The 13995-nt window shown below is 50.4% G+C and overlaps 1 protein-coding gene across 5 annotated transcripts in view; it reads left to right on the forward strand.

Moving 5' to 3' along the window:
- Positions 1–11491, forward strand: part of Cacna1d (calcium voltage-gated channel subunit alpha1 D) — a 440918-nt gene extending 429427 nt beyond the window's left edge. For 4 of the 5 annotated variants that reach the window (XM_038350011.1, XM_038350014.1, XM_038350012.1 and 1 more), the window contains 8 exons: positions 1719–1832; positions 2522–2886; positions 3543–3569; positions 4740–4889; positions 6406–6569; positions 8832–8953; positions 10520–10840; positions 11198–11491. In XM_038350011.1, the coding sequence (XP_038205939.1) occupies positions 1719–1832; positions 2522–2886; positions 3543–3569; positions 4740–4889; positions 6406–6569; positions 8832–8953; positions 10520–10840; positions 11198–11491 (1557 nt within the window). The remainder of the gene's footprint in view (positions 1–1718; positions 1833–2521; positions 2887–3542; positions 3570–4739; positions 4890–6405; positions 6570–8831; positions 8954–10519; positions 10841–11197) is intronic. The other variant, XM_038350013.1, reaches the window with a different exon arrangement.
- The last annotated feature ends 2504 nt before the right edge of the window (positions 11492–13995 follow it).

The raw sequence follows: 13995 nt of genomic DNA on the forward strand, positions 1-13995 counted from the left end.
CAGAGATAGGACCGAGCCAGCCTGTCTATCCTTGTGTGTAGAACCATCTAATAACCTAGATGATGTTGTGGATGTGGTTGCTTGAGAAATTTCTGAACAACTCTACATTCTGACCACTTTACATTCACCATTGTCACCACTGGTGTCTACAGAAGACCAGTTTTGAGAATTTTCACACCAGGGTTTCAGCCTACTTTAGCCTCACTCTGCTTCCCTCTTCTCCCCACCCCATTCCCCTGCCTTCCCTCTCCTTCCCCCATTGCCCTGCCTCCCTTCCCCTTCCCCCTGCCTTCCCTCCCCTCCCCTTTCCCCTTTCCCTTGCCTTCCCTCCCCTCCCATTTCCCCTGCCTTCCCTCCCCTTCCTCCCCAATCCTCTCCCATTTCCCCTGCCTTCCCTCTCTTTCCCTTTTCCCTCCATTCCCTCCCCCTTTCCCTGTCTCCCCTCCACTTCTCCCTGCTTCCCCCCTTTCCCCTGCCTTCCCTCCCTCTCTCTGCATCCCCTCCTTATTCCCCTTCCCCTGGAGTCTCCCCCACCATATGAGTGTCTCAGGCATGGACACTGTTCTTTATCTCAGTCCTTCCCATAGCTCCACACCCTCTGTGTAGTGCTGAGGAGATAGTATTGGAAAGCGATCTGCACCGGGGACCCAGCACTCCACAACTTTCTTCTGCAAATGGCCCTGAGGTTGCAACACAAGCTGCGGAAGGATGCTTGCCCAGCTGGTACCTTAGGTGCTTTGTGAGCTTGTAGAGGCTCTTGATTGCAGGTGGCGGCTATAGCTGCATGGATAGTGGAGGTAGACCCAAGATCAGAGAGAAACTGTAGAGAAAGATGAACCCCATTAGTCTGAAGTCAGCCTCTTGACCTTCTTCAAATTAATGCTGAAATTCAAATTTCTCAGAGCTAGTGACTCCACCTTCCCCTCTCTACGAGTCATGTGCACGTCATAATGTGTCCCTGGCGCAGCTGTGGACAGTGCAGAGGCTTAGCCAGGCCTGTCCTGAGGGATGAGCTGTGTAGAAGTGTAGAGCGTAGAGCTGTCACCCATGGGTCTTTTACTACCTGTAGATGGTAACAAGACCGCCATTCGTGTGGCTTTCAGAATCCCGATCCCTCTGCTGGTGAGTTCTCAACCTGCATGAACTATGAGCCAAGGGGACCCTGATGGCTTGCGTGGCCCCACTGCCCAGCAACCTCAGCCTGTGTGACTGTTGATGTCCTTGTGATTTGAGTGTGTTGGTGACTGCAGGGTATGATGTCACTCACCTGTTCCATGCTTTACAGTGAGGCAGTGGCCCCAATGGCTGCTTGCTTATTTGTATCCAGGCCAGCCCAGCCTCCATGCAGCCATGCAATTCTTGTCCCTTTATTTATTTATTTATATATTTTTTAAGGAAGACCAGGTGACATTCCTTGCTCTGTTCAGAGATCCGGATGTGGTTCTCTGCAAACAGCCCTTCTGAAGACTGTCAGTTAGTCAGGGCATGCGTTCTTGGCTGTGACAGTCCCAGTACCTAATGTGCTGTAGGAGGAGTATTTGCAGGCTTTAAGCACTCCAACCTAGTACCATTGTGACCTCCTGGCCATATCCCATACACCCTAGGTCACATTAGTTCCTTGACTTGGCCTTTGGAGACGGCCACCCCTCTCAGTACTCCATCAGGCTGGATCAGGGCCCCTTGATGTCTAACCTCTTCTGCCATTTTCATTGACCCAGGCGGGATTAAGGACTCTGCATGACATTGGGCCAGAAATCCGACGTGCTATATCCTGTGACTTGCAAGATGATGAGCCGGAAGAATCAAAAGCAGATGAAGAAGATGTATTCAAAGTAATTATTCCGTGCCTAGCTACTCATTGGCCACATGGAGAGAGTGGGGCAGGACTTTGGTTGGGGTGGCTCTGATCCACAGAGGAGTGCGGAGAATACAGACCAGTGGCAGGGTCTAGAGGGGATGGAACAACCTGCCCCTGTTCATGCTGGGATCTCTCCATCCACCAGCACCTCTTGTGGGCCAGACCATCCCCCTTCCTGAGCTTTCCCCCATCCCCAGCTGCCAGCTTCTCAGCTTGGCCACAGCAAACTGACCAGAGTCCAGGAACATTCTGGGTCTTTCTAGCAGTTGTCCACGCTGCCCTCCTTCTGCTCTAGCCCAGTTCTTTGATCTGCCAGCCAGCCTCAAAGCTCAGAGAAAATGTCAAGTGCCCCCACCTTGGGGCTACTCAGCAAGCCAGCTGGGCTTAAGTCACCTCATCTTGGAACGACTGGAAGAACAAACCCAAGGGGCAGCAGGGAACTTGCTCCCCAGCTCAGGACTTGGTAACCTTCCTCGTTTCAGGTGGGCCAACTGCCACATGAGTACGTTCACCTGACCACTGAGACACTCAGGTTGTCTCACAGGGTTCCTCTGGAGCTTGCCTAGAATTTGTGTTTCATGTAGAAAAAAAAATGACCTAACGTAGCTAGCCTGCATCAAATACTTGTTAAATTACCTGGTGTTGTCTCCCATTATTTTGCAGAGAAATGGTGCCCTGCTTGGAAACCATGTCAATCATGTTAATAGTGATAGGAGAGATTCCCTTCAGCAGACCAATACCACCCACCGTCCCCTGCATGTCCAAAGGCCTTCAGTTCCACCTGCAAGTGATACTGAGAAACCGCTGTTTCCTCCAGCAGGAAATTCGGTGTGTCATAACCATCATAACCATAATTCCATAGGGAAGCACGTTCCCACCTCAACAAATGCCAATCTCAATAATGCCAATATGTCCAAAGCTGCCCACGGAAAGCGGCCCAGCGTTGGGACCCTTGAGCATGCGTCTGAAAATGGGCATTACTCCTACAAGCATGATCGAGAGCTCCAAAGAAGGTCCAGTATTAAAAGGTAACCTTGAAAAGGAGATGCACTGTCTGCCCTTGTCACGTCCATTCTGCAAAGCAAGGCGAGTCTTCTGTCCTTTGCTCTGGCACGTGGTAATTCCCTGCAGATGCTTGTAATTGAATTTGAGTCCACTCGGCTCGTGGCCTGTCCATACATTGTTTATGTGAGGGACCTACCAGTCCACTATCCACCATCCTGCTGCGTGGGTTACCACAAAATCCACCTTCCCCAGTTTGACAAGATGCTTTGGGCTGGGGGGTTACAGAATTTCTTCTGTAGTTTTTGAGGACCATTCAGCCTCCCTCGCAGGCACACCCAGCTTTGCCACAGTGGGGTGGAAGCAGCGAGGGAGCACTCCTCAGTGAGCCAGTGCTGTTGTCTTCCCAGACAGCTGTGGGAGTAGATACAGAAACCTGAGCTCTGTAGGATTAGAAAGGCTGAAAGGGTCTCTTCTTCTTACTTCATTTCTGCCCTTTATAAATGTAAACTCTCTTCCGAGTTCGTGGGTCACATGAAAACAGATAGTAGCCCATATGTAGCCAGCAAGCCCATATTTGCCCACCCCCAGAAGGCGGGCTGGTGTCTGTACTTTTGATGCTTTTGGAAATGTTTAACTGTTCTCTTCTCCCTCCCTCCCATGGTATGCCTTTCCTGGATAGAACCCGCTATTATGAAACTTACATTAGGTAGGTGCCCATTGCCGTTGCCTCTGTCTTTGTTTTAAATGCCATGCTGCCCTGTTACCCACGACTTTTGCTCAGTGTCAAGGAAGAAGAAATAGGTCTTTTAGCCAAGTCACCTGAAAGCTCTTCAAAATGCCGGAGCTTACATTCAGGAATGAGCAATTCCCACTTATTTCTAGCAGAACTTTTAGGTCCAGGCATAGATGCTGTTGCCATCCAAGTACCAGTACCCTCTCATCTTCCCCCTTTCTCTGCCCCTGTGTCTAACTGCTTTGGGGGTCCAGATTCTCATAGGGCTTAGGAGAAGCAAAGCCCAGATGATAACCTGTAAACCAAGTGCCAGATCCCTGGGGTTAACTTCCCATAACCCTCAGTATGTGTCAGATATGTTCTTATGGACACGAGTTGCCCTGGGTGAAACAAGTAGGATGATCATTTTGTTGGGGACAAGAGAAGAAAGGGCTCCAAGCTCATTGCTTCCAGTAAGATCAGGAGGCCCTGGGTTGATGTCACGGAGCCCACTGGGTCTCCCGCAACTTGAGGCCAAGAGTAGGCAGGCCTTACAAAAATACTGCACTGGCCTGGCACCGAGCAGCCTATGGAAACTTCAGGAGATGTTTTCCAGGAACATTTTCTGGTAAAACCCAGAACTCACCCAGTAGCTGTACTTGATAGGATGTAGTCAGCGGGACAGAAGTCTCAGTCCCAGGCTCTGAAATCACACCGATTGGAGCTGGGGTGGGTGGGAATGAGCATGGAAACCTCATGTCTTCTCTCGAGACTACTGACTACAGAATACAGTGCTACTCCAGAGTGGGTCTGCCTTGATCCGTTACTCAAATTACATCTGTGTCTAGGTCTCAAGGTCTCTAGGCACATTTGTTTGGCTCAGCAGTGTGCAAGATACAGAGACCACAAGCACACACACACAGAGATGCACATACACACAAAGAAGCGCACACACAGAGATGCGCACACACAGAGATGCACTCCGAGACTACAGGCGCACACACACAGATGCACATGTGCACAGTCACAGAGCATCTCGGCCAGGGCCCGAGTAGTCACATGGTCAGGGGCAGGAGTGTGTAGGAAGAAGCAGACACTCTGAGGGAGGACTGGGGGATCTGGGCACCGCCTCCTCACACTCTGAGATCTCTCTCCCAACTGCAGGTCTGAGTCAGGCGATGAGCAACTTCCAACTATTTGCCGAGAAGACCCCGAGACACAGGGCTACTTTAGAGACTCCCACTGCTTGGGGGAACAGGAATATTTCAGTAGCGAGGAGTGCTGCGAAGACGACAGCTCTCCCACCTGGAGCAGGTGAGGGCTTCAGCCTGGGCTGATCTCAGAAGACCAGCCCTCCCCCACTCTTCCCGCTCCCACTCAGTGTTCTGGTAGCCACACCAAACAGGAGTTCAAGCTTGTCTTATTTCACCTTGGGCCTCCGAGAGCCTCAGCAAGGACTCTGGACCTGCCATGGCTGACAGTCCCCTGTCATCTCAGTGATGAGTTCTTTTTTAGGGGCCGGTGTTTTTAAGACAGGGCCTCTCCACATAGCTCTGGCTGTCCTGGAACTCACTATGTAGACCAGGCTGTCCTCAAACTCTCAAAGATCTGCCTGCTTCCACCTCTCAAATGTACCACCACACCTGGCCTGCAAAATAAGTTCTTATGAACTGACTTGGGAGCACTAACCTTGGCCCCTGCTTCCTGCTCTATCAGATCTATGAGGATCTTTCCCGGAGGTAAGGGAACAGGGTGTTAGGACAGCCTCCCTCTGCCAGAGCTGCTTTTCCCAACTTCCGTCCTACAGAAAGAATGCAGCAGGCTAACAGAAGCCCTTTGCAGTGCTTGGGGGTGAAGAGTTCTTGCGGAGGACACAGAGGACCCAGGGTCAGTTGGTCGCACTCACATGGCAGCTAACAACTCTCACTTACTCCAGTTCCTAGAGGAGATGATGCCCTCTCTGGTCTCTGTGGGCACTGCATGCACAAGGCATGCATACATGCAAACCGAACACTCACATGTAAAATGAAAATAAACAACCCTTTTTTTAAAAAAAAAAAATTAAAAATAGAGACTTTGATTTAGGACAGTGCAGCCATTCCAGGAAGACAAAATCACGTACCACCATCCTTCCTGACTTACACATCACTATCTTATCAGGTTGAGGGCCCGCACAGTTGAAATGGCGTTATGTGTCCTAACATAACATAAGTCAGCTCCTGAGACACAGCTGACCCCTACCTGTGCACTACCTCCTACTAACACTCAAATTCCACATGCACTGATTTGGAGCCAAAAGGACCTGTGGATCCCACTTTGGGGGCTTATCCATCCCAGGTCCCTCCTTAGGTGTCCTTAGCCATTCTGCTAGCCTTGGGCTACTTTAACAGCAGCAACAGGCCAACCTTTTTATTTTCTTTTTTGGAGATGAGGCATGCCCGTCAAACAAGAACCCAATCATGGACCTGTCCATGCGCTTCCATTTTTCACGCCGTACGGAGCCTGCATGCCGATGGCATTCCTCTGTCAGGTACCTGGAAAGGTCAGGTCCTTGGGACAATGGTCTCCGAGAGATAGATAAAGGGTAGTCAGGTCGACAAGGTCCGTGTGATTACCATTTGCTTTCAGCCTGTGCCTGGCATGAAAACATCTATCATGTGGCTCATCCCAAGCCCCAGTTCCCTCAGATGGTCCTTGGTCTTCACCTGGAAGCTTCTATTGCTCGGAACTGACTGCAAAGGGAGCAGGGTAGGCTTTGTCCAAGCTAAGGTCAAGGTCGTTGCCCAGAACCTCATGTGTACCTTCTTGTTTTTCTCTTGCCAAACGCCAGGCAAAACTACAGCTATTACAACAGGTACCCAGGCAGCTCCATGGACTTTGAGAGGCCCCGAGGCTACCATCACCCCCAAAGTTTCTTAGAAGATGATGACTCACCCATTGGCTATGACTCGCGGAGATCTCCGAGGAGACGCCTTCTACCTCCCACCCCACCATGTGAGGCCAGCTTTCTTGTTTAGGGTGAAGCCTCCCAGAGGGTACTATGCCTGCCCCCAGTCCCTCCCATAGGATGGATGGATCTGTGTTACCATGGAGATGCCGCTAACTCCTAAGATCAGCCAGTACCCTGGTAGACAGTGCTTTCCTGTTTGTCATCTATGTCCCCAGAACTGGTTCTTTCTGAGAAAAGAGAGGCAGAGTGTGGTCCCAGACTTCCACACTCCCTCTAAGTGGAGACTTTTTGTGTACAGGGCATTCATTGCCTTTGAGCTTGCATCCATCTTGAGAGGTAGGCAAGACTCATAGTCCGTTCGACTCTCCTATTCCACAGTGGGAAAACTGAGCCTCTGATGGATAGATAGGTAGACAGCAGACAGACAGACAGACAGAGCTCCCTGGCCCAGGACTGTCTGGAAAATCCTTGCCTCTGAGTAGCACCTGGGTCCATCCTAGGGACCAACCTTTCCTCTCCCTTTCTTCCCTCACTCCAGGGCAGTCCTTGATTGACCCCCAGATGGAGCAGGCCCCTTCTGGGCCAGAGAGAAATGGGGTTCTCCTTTCTCCTGTAGTTGTGGTTATCCCCAAGTCTCTGCCAATCCCTTAGAGGGCAGCTGAATTCTGCCAAGCGTGGGTGTTTTATAATGGTTAAGAATATCCATTTCTTGTGTTTATGAGCAGCGAAGCTTAATTGAGGGTTCTGTTTAGTAACCAAAGCAGCTGACTCACAGGAGCTCCTGAACCTGTGCATTGGGGAACAAACATGGTTGGTTGGCCCTGTCCCACTCCAGCTGTTGGCCTGTTGGGGGTGTAGTCAGAGCCGTCTGAGTGCTTAATATTTAATTATCCCCAAACACATGCTGTTAAATGAGGCCTCTCCCTCCCCCGTAAACACTCACTGAAATAGGCGGAAGTAGGCCGAGCACAGTCCATTCCCTTCCATTCCCAATGCCTTGTTCAGGTCATTTGTCTTCACGTGCTCCCTCTCCATACAGCCTAGGGGACACCAGTGCCCTGACCCCACAGCAGAGGATAGCCACCTTCCTCATCTGAAAGGGCACTGGCACTGCTCTCCAGTTTGCAGACCTGGGGTGGGGGGAACATCTGCCTACACTGGCCCACATTCTTAGCCAGTGGGAGTGGGTGAAGGCTGATGAAAGAGCCACATCTTCCAGAGACTGTAGAGCCCACTAAATGAGAGGGCCTGGGGTTTATTTTAGAGGTAGGATCCGGATGTGTAGAGGGTTGCTTTCTCCCAGTTCTGAACTGCTGACCTGTCTAGGTATTGGGTATAGTGGTTGTGCTGACCGAGAGGCCCATTTTCTGTCGTCACACTGATTACCAGACAAGGAAAGGCTTTTTGTACAAGCAGCGGCAGCTCGGATGGGAGGTGCAATCTTGCCTTGTCCCCGGGTACAGCACGAACTCCGCCTTTCCACTGGCCATCCATTCCAAGGGTTTGACCTGCTCTACATTGTAGACCTGTTTATAAAGCTTTCTGTGACATCCAAGATGGATTGGAGGCCTCTTTGGGCCAGTCCCTGATCTCCCATACATGAACTGGGGACATGTGGAATTTTGCTGGGCTGGGAAAGCCTGGCACCTCAGAAAGAGCAGCTGGATTAATGCAGAGTACAGACAGGACTCCTTGGGGTCCACAGCTGAGTAGAAGGGCTTCTAGGGCTGCCCTGGCTTTGCGAAGGGACCCCAGAAACCTAAGCCTGTGTCCTATAAAGCCAGAAGCTCTGGATCATCAGTGAGCCTCTGCCTGAAGTTGCTTTCAGCACATGGCAAGTTCTTAGACATACTCACATTTAGGCCGGGGAAGGTGGCTTTTTCTACACAAAGAATTTGATTATTTTGCCTGCTTAAGCTGATCGGCAGAATTAGTTTAATTTTAAAAGAGAGGCTCAAGTATGGGGACCTCAGAAAGATGGAGGTGTGTGGAAGGCAGGGATAGGATAGTGTGGAGTGCCTAAGATTCTAGAATGGATCTCTGTGGCACATTGCAGAGCTTGCGACTGAGCACAGATTCCTCTGGGCCACCTGAGGGCAGGCAAGCATTGAGAGGTGGTTGCTACCTTATAGAAATATTCTACAGCAGGCTTGCTTCGTCTAGTCTCCCATCCCTGGGTTGGGGGATTGTGCAATTATTTCTCTTGGATGAGACATACGGCCGAATGCCCCAGGAAGTGGTCCTGACTCCTGAGGTCACATTGTCCAGACTTATGTCACCACCTGTCACGCGCTTTTACTTCTCAGCCCATCGGAGGTCATCCTTCAACTTTGAGTGTCTGCGCAGGCAAAGCAGCCAAGAAGACATCCTTCTATCGCCTGCCCTGCCTCACCGTGCTGCCCTGCCCCTGCACCTGATGCAGCAGCAGGTGAGACGCTTTGGCCTCACCCCTGCTGGGGCCCGACCTGGGATGCACTCTTCCCTGGTATACATATGGAGAAAGCAGAAAGCTTGCATCTTCCTATCTGGTTGTCCCTGGAGCAGGTCTCCCTGGGAGATCCCGCAGGGCCCATTCTCCTAGAGTCCCATATGCAACCAAGGGGGGACTGGGCAGCATCCTTGGATTTCATACATCCTATCCTAGAATACTGGGCCTGGAGCAGTCTGAATTAAGGCAATTCAGCCACTTGTAATATTCAGATAGCTACTGCTATTACTCACTCACTCAGAGAGGTGGTTCCTCCAATCAGTCATTCGTGCAGCTTCTGGTCATCAGAGTGGGTGAGCTTCCTCTGTGAACTGAGGGGATCACCAGCCCACAGGAAAGGCAGCTGAGCCAGAGGCAGCCAGTATACCCAAGCTCATTTACCAGGGGATTAAGGATATATGTATGCATGCATGCATGCGTGTATGTATGTATAGATGCATGAATACATATATATGTGTATATATACAACATATGTTCATACACATGCATATGTGTGTGTGTTTCTTGAACTATCTCATCAGAGATGCTGTGTGGGGTGATTGATCAAGGGAGATGCCAGAAACCTGCACCCAGGCAGTCAGTTAACAGACCCAGATTTCCCTGAGGTTCTGACCCCAAGCTCTGAACCTATAAGTACTTAATGGCCATTGAAGATTTTCTCGTCACCTTTGCCAGCCCTTAAAGAATGCTTTGCGTGCATGTGTGTATGCTCATCATCTGTATGTCTGGTGCCCTTTGTTTAGAAGGCAGCAGATTCCCAACACTGGAGTTCCAGATGGTTATAAACTACTATATGGCTTCCGAGATATGAACCTGGGTCCTCTTGGAAGATAAGTCAGTGCTCTTAACCACTGAACCCATTCACCTGCACTTTTAACACTAATTTTACTTCTTTCCTGTATATCATGGAAGAAAGATGAACTTTTTGAAATCCCAGATCACCAGTGACCCTTCACTCAGACAGTGAAGGCTGTCTCTAAGGTTCTGTGATCCAGCGGGCACAAGCCCGGGCTTGTCTCAGCTCCTGGCCTGGACTGGCCTGCATCCTTGGCTCCAACTACAGAGTCAGTGCAAACAGGTAGCAGTAGACTTCTCAAGATGGCTGTGCCACTGGGGGACATTTGAGAGTCATGACTGTGCTCAGTGCTTCAGAGAAGACAATACTCACTGCAGGATGAGCGAGAGGCACTAGCGCAGAGAAAAGCTGACTGTTGTCCTGCGTGAGCCAGAGTCCGTGGATTGCCCTGCCGTGTGCATCAATACTGAGTCCCAAAGAGATGTGGGCAGTGTTAGCTTATTTACCTTCCCAGTTCTTCCTCATCTGGGGCAACTACAGTCAAGGAGAATGCCTTATGGCTTTGAGGAAGAGGAAGCTCACTCTGCTAGGATGCCCCAGTTCCCCCGCCAGCTCTAGAGCAGTCTCTGGTATATTTGCATCTTTTCCCAGTCTTCTGAGGGGTACGGCAGTCACAAGCCAGCCTGACTTCTTCCCACTTCCCTCCTCAGATCATGGCCGTAGCAGGCCTCGATTCCAGTAAAGCCCAGAAGTACTCTCCGAGTCACTCCACACGGTCATGGGCCACCCCTCCAGCCACCCCTCCATACCGAGACTGGACCCCATGCTACACTCCCCTGATCCAGGTGGACCGCTCGGAATCTCTGGACCAGGTCAACGGCAGCCTGCCATCCCTCCATCGCAGTTCCTGGTACACAGATGAGCCCGACATCTCCTATAGGACTTTCACACCAGCCAGCCTGACTGTTCCCAGCAGCTTCCGGAACAAACACACTGACAAGCAAAGGAGCGCAGACAGCCTGGTAGAAGCAGTGAGTATCAAGGCAGCATGGGGAGGGGGAAGTGGTGACGTGGTAGCTTCTGCAGTCACACCACCTGAGGGTGGCTTCTCAGCGGCAGGTGTGGAATTTCAGACCCAAGTGAATCCCAGCTGGCACTGCCAAGTCCTGTCAGAGTCCCACCATCTACCCAGTCCACGCCACCTTCCCTCAGTGCTTTGGCTCCCGCTCAGTCCTCTGGAGCTTTTCAGCTCTTGGACACGGATAGCGCTGAGGTCGTTTTCAGTTAAAGTCTAGCAGATAGAGCTGACAGGGTCCCTAAAGCATGCCGTGCAGTGAGAGCTGAGGTGGACCTTCCTACACATGCCACCGATCCTCTTTTCTGCGCAGGTCCTGATATCCGAAGGCTTAGGGCGCTACGCAAGGGACCCAAAATTTGTCTCAGCCACGAAGCATGAGATTGCCGATGCCTGTGACCTCACCATAGACGAGATGGAGAGCGCGGCAAGCACTCTGCTCAACGGCAGCGTGTGTCCTCGAGCCAATGGGGACATGGGCCCCATCGCACACTGCCAGGACTATGAACTCCAGGACTTCGGTCCCGGCTACAGCGATGAGGAGCCAGACCCTGGGCGAGAGGAAGAGGACCTGGCGGGTGAAATGATCTGCATCACCACCTTGTAGCCCAGTGAGGGAGGCTGGCGTCAGCCTGGGACGGGCATGGGAGGGCCAGGGATAAAGTGCCTCATAGTTAGGACCGTCTAGGCACTAGTTGGGAGAAAAATGCTCAATTAGAAGTTTGTACAAGTGATATCATGCCCCCAAGGAAGCCATAACCTGGTAGGAACAGGTTCTGAGTGGCCAAGCGTGTGGTATGCCACATCCTCAGGCCCAGCCTCAGAAGACGGTATGTCTGGCCCCTCGAGAGGATGGGTGAGGAGGGCAGCCTGGCCTGCCCAGAGGCCAGAAGGGCTGCACAGGAATTCAAGTCTCACATCCGGGACACATGCCCATGCCCATTTACCTGAAGGCACGACAGAGGTTCAAGGTGATGGCGGTCACCACGTCTGTGTCTTTACCTCAGTCCTCAGCCCAGCATATCAGACACTCACTGGGCCCAGCAAATCCATTTCTGAGCCCCTCCCCCAACACACTGCTTCCTGACTCCTGTGCAGCTGTGTCCAGTACACATCAGACCGAGGGGAGAGGGAGCAGACGGACACGGTTTTGTTATGTGACGCCAGTTTACATACAAGAACATCACTCAGGTGGTCAGTTCTGTCACACGAAGGGCAACTGTAAACTGGAGGAATAGCGCACTTGCTAACCAGGTAAACTTAGATACGTTAGTTTGTTTAAAAACACAATAGATTCCTGTACATGACTTGTAATATACAATTTGTATTTGTAAAGAGATGGTCTATATTTTGTAATTATCGTATCGCATTTGAACTGCAGCAATATCCATGGGTCCTAATAATTGTAGTTTCCCACCAAAATCTAGAAATTATTAGTATTTTTACTTGGGCTAAACAGAATTAGGAGAATTAGAGCCAATTCTCACGTATTTAGTAAAAAGAATCTTTTGGGGATAAACTTTTGAGTTCAAAAGAACTTGACACTTCAGAAATTTTTCTAAAATATTTTGAGTCACTATAAACCTATCTTTACATAAGATATCAAGATGACTATTGGCTCTTTTCTTTGGGTTCTATGAGTTTATACCGTACCTCTTATCTTTGGTTTGGTTTCACTTTGTAATCCCCTGGTCAGCTGGTTATATAGCAGGTCCATCCACTGGTCCGGCTTCCTGAGCTGCCCATGCAGGATGCTTCTGATCTCTGATGCTGAAGTAACCGCGCAGGCGAACTACAGGCATCGGCTCACATCCCCAAGGATGTACTGGCATGGGGGAAGAGGGGAGCACAGTGAGGACCGGGAACGCTGGGGTCTGTCCAGGGTGACCTGTTGCCTTTCACAGCTGCTGTGTGCACTGTGTTCTCTTGGAAAGCGGTTAGACGCAACTGAACGAGGGCTGGAATCTTCATGAGAACACACGCACTGACTGTACGCCCAGGCACGGTCAGCTTTGGGATCGGTCAAACTATCCAAGTTTCCCATTCTGTCAACAGTCATGTGATACCATCCTTTTTTTTTTCTGATAAGGATTCTCTGCAATCAAAAATACAGGTAGCGATCTGGGTTCAAAATTTTTATCTAGTACACAGACAGCCTGTGGAAAAACAAAAATTTTGGGGGGTTTGTTGTTTTTTTGTTTGTTTGTTTGGGTTTTTTTTTTTTTTTTGTAACTAACACTTTTGTTACAAAGACCTCACAAACCTCTTCCTAGGACATTCTTACTCCAGATGCAGGCAAAAAACACTTCAAGGTTTGTAAATGACGATTTCCTGACATAAAGCCTTTTTTTTATTAAAATGCAAAACGTTCTTCAGAACAAACTGTGTAATAATTTCATTGTACCGGGAGCTCTCCTCACAGAGCTGGCTCTGCTGGGAGAGCTTCAGAGGGGCAGGTGCTCTCGGCAGCCCTGGGCTCAGGCAGCTTTTTCTGCCCTAGGGCTCCTCCAAGGCCAATCGTCACTTTGCACCAGCTGCAGAGAGGGTTGCTTCTCCTAAAGGGCTAAACCACCATCAGCATTTCTTGGACTCTTTTCCTGCTGGGTGTCTGTCTGTATGACTGTGCGACTTAACATCAGCAGATCAAGCTTGCCATGCCGGGACTGCGTGTTCTGGAGCGGGTGATGATCTTTCCCAAAGTCAGCCCACCAATGCTGCCTGGCTTTTCAGGCTGCTTCACGTCCCAGTGTGTCTGCTTTAAGTCTGGTTCAACCTCTCATCTAATATTAAATTTCTCTTTGTAAGAAAAATTTGAAGTTGTAGAGCATGGTTTTTTCCCCCCGTTTAAAGAAGTTTTAAGACTAAAGACCTCTGCTTGTTGGTTCCCCACCCCACCCCCTAAATGACTTTGAGTTCCCTGGACCACTGCTTTTAGTTGAAGGTCATGCTTTCTAATGGACACCAGGAAGTGTGGGAATCACTATGTCCGCTAACCAACAGCAAGAACCTCATTGGGAAAGCCCGTCACTCTGTGACCCTAGAGGGGCGTGAGACAGTAGCTGGGTGCACCACCCACTTCCAGAAGCCCAATTCATCAGCAGACAAGCTTCA

This window comes from Arvicola amphibius, chromosome 12 (assembly GCF_903992535.2).
Source record: "Arvicola amphibius chromosome 12, mArvAmp1.2, whole genome shotgun sequence".
NCBI lineage: Eukaryota > Metazoa > Chordata > Mammalia > Rodentia > Cricetidae > Arvicola > Arvicola amphibius.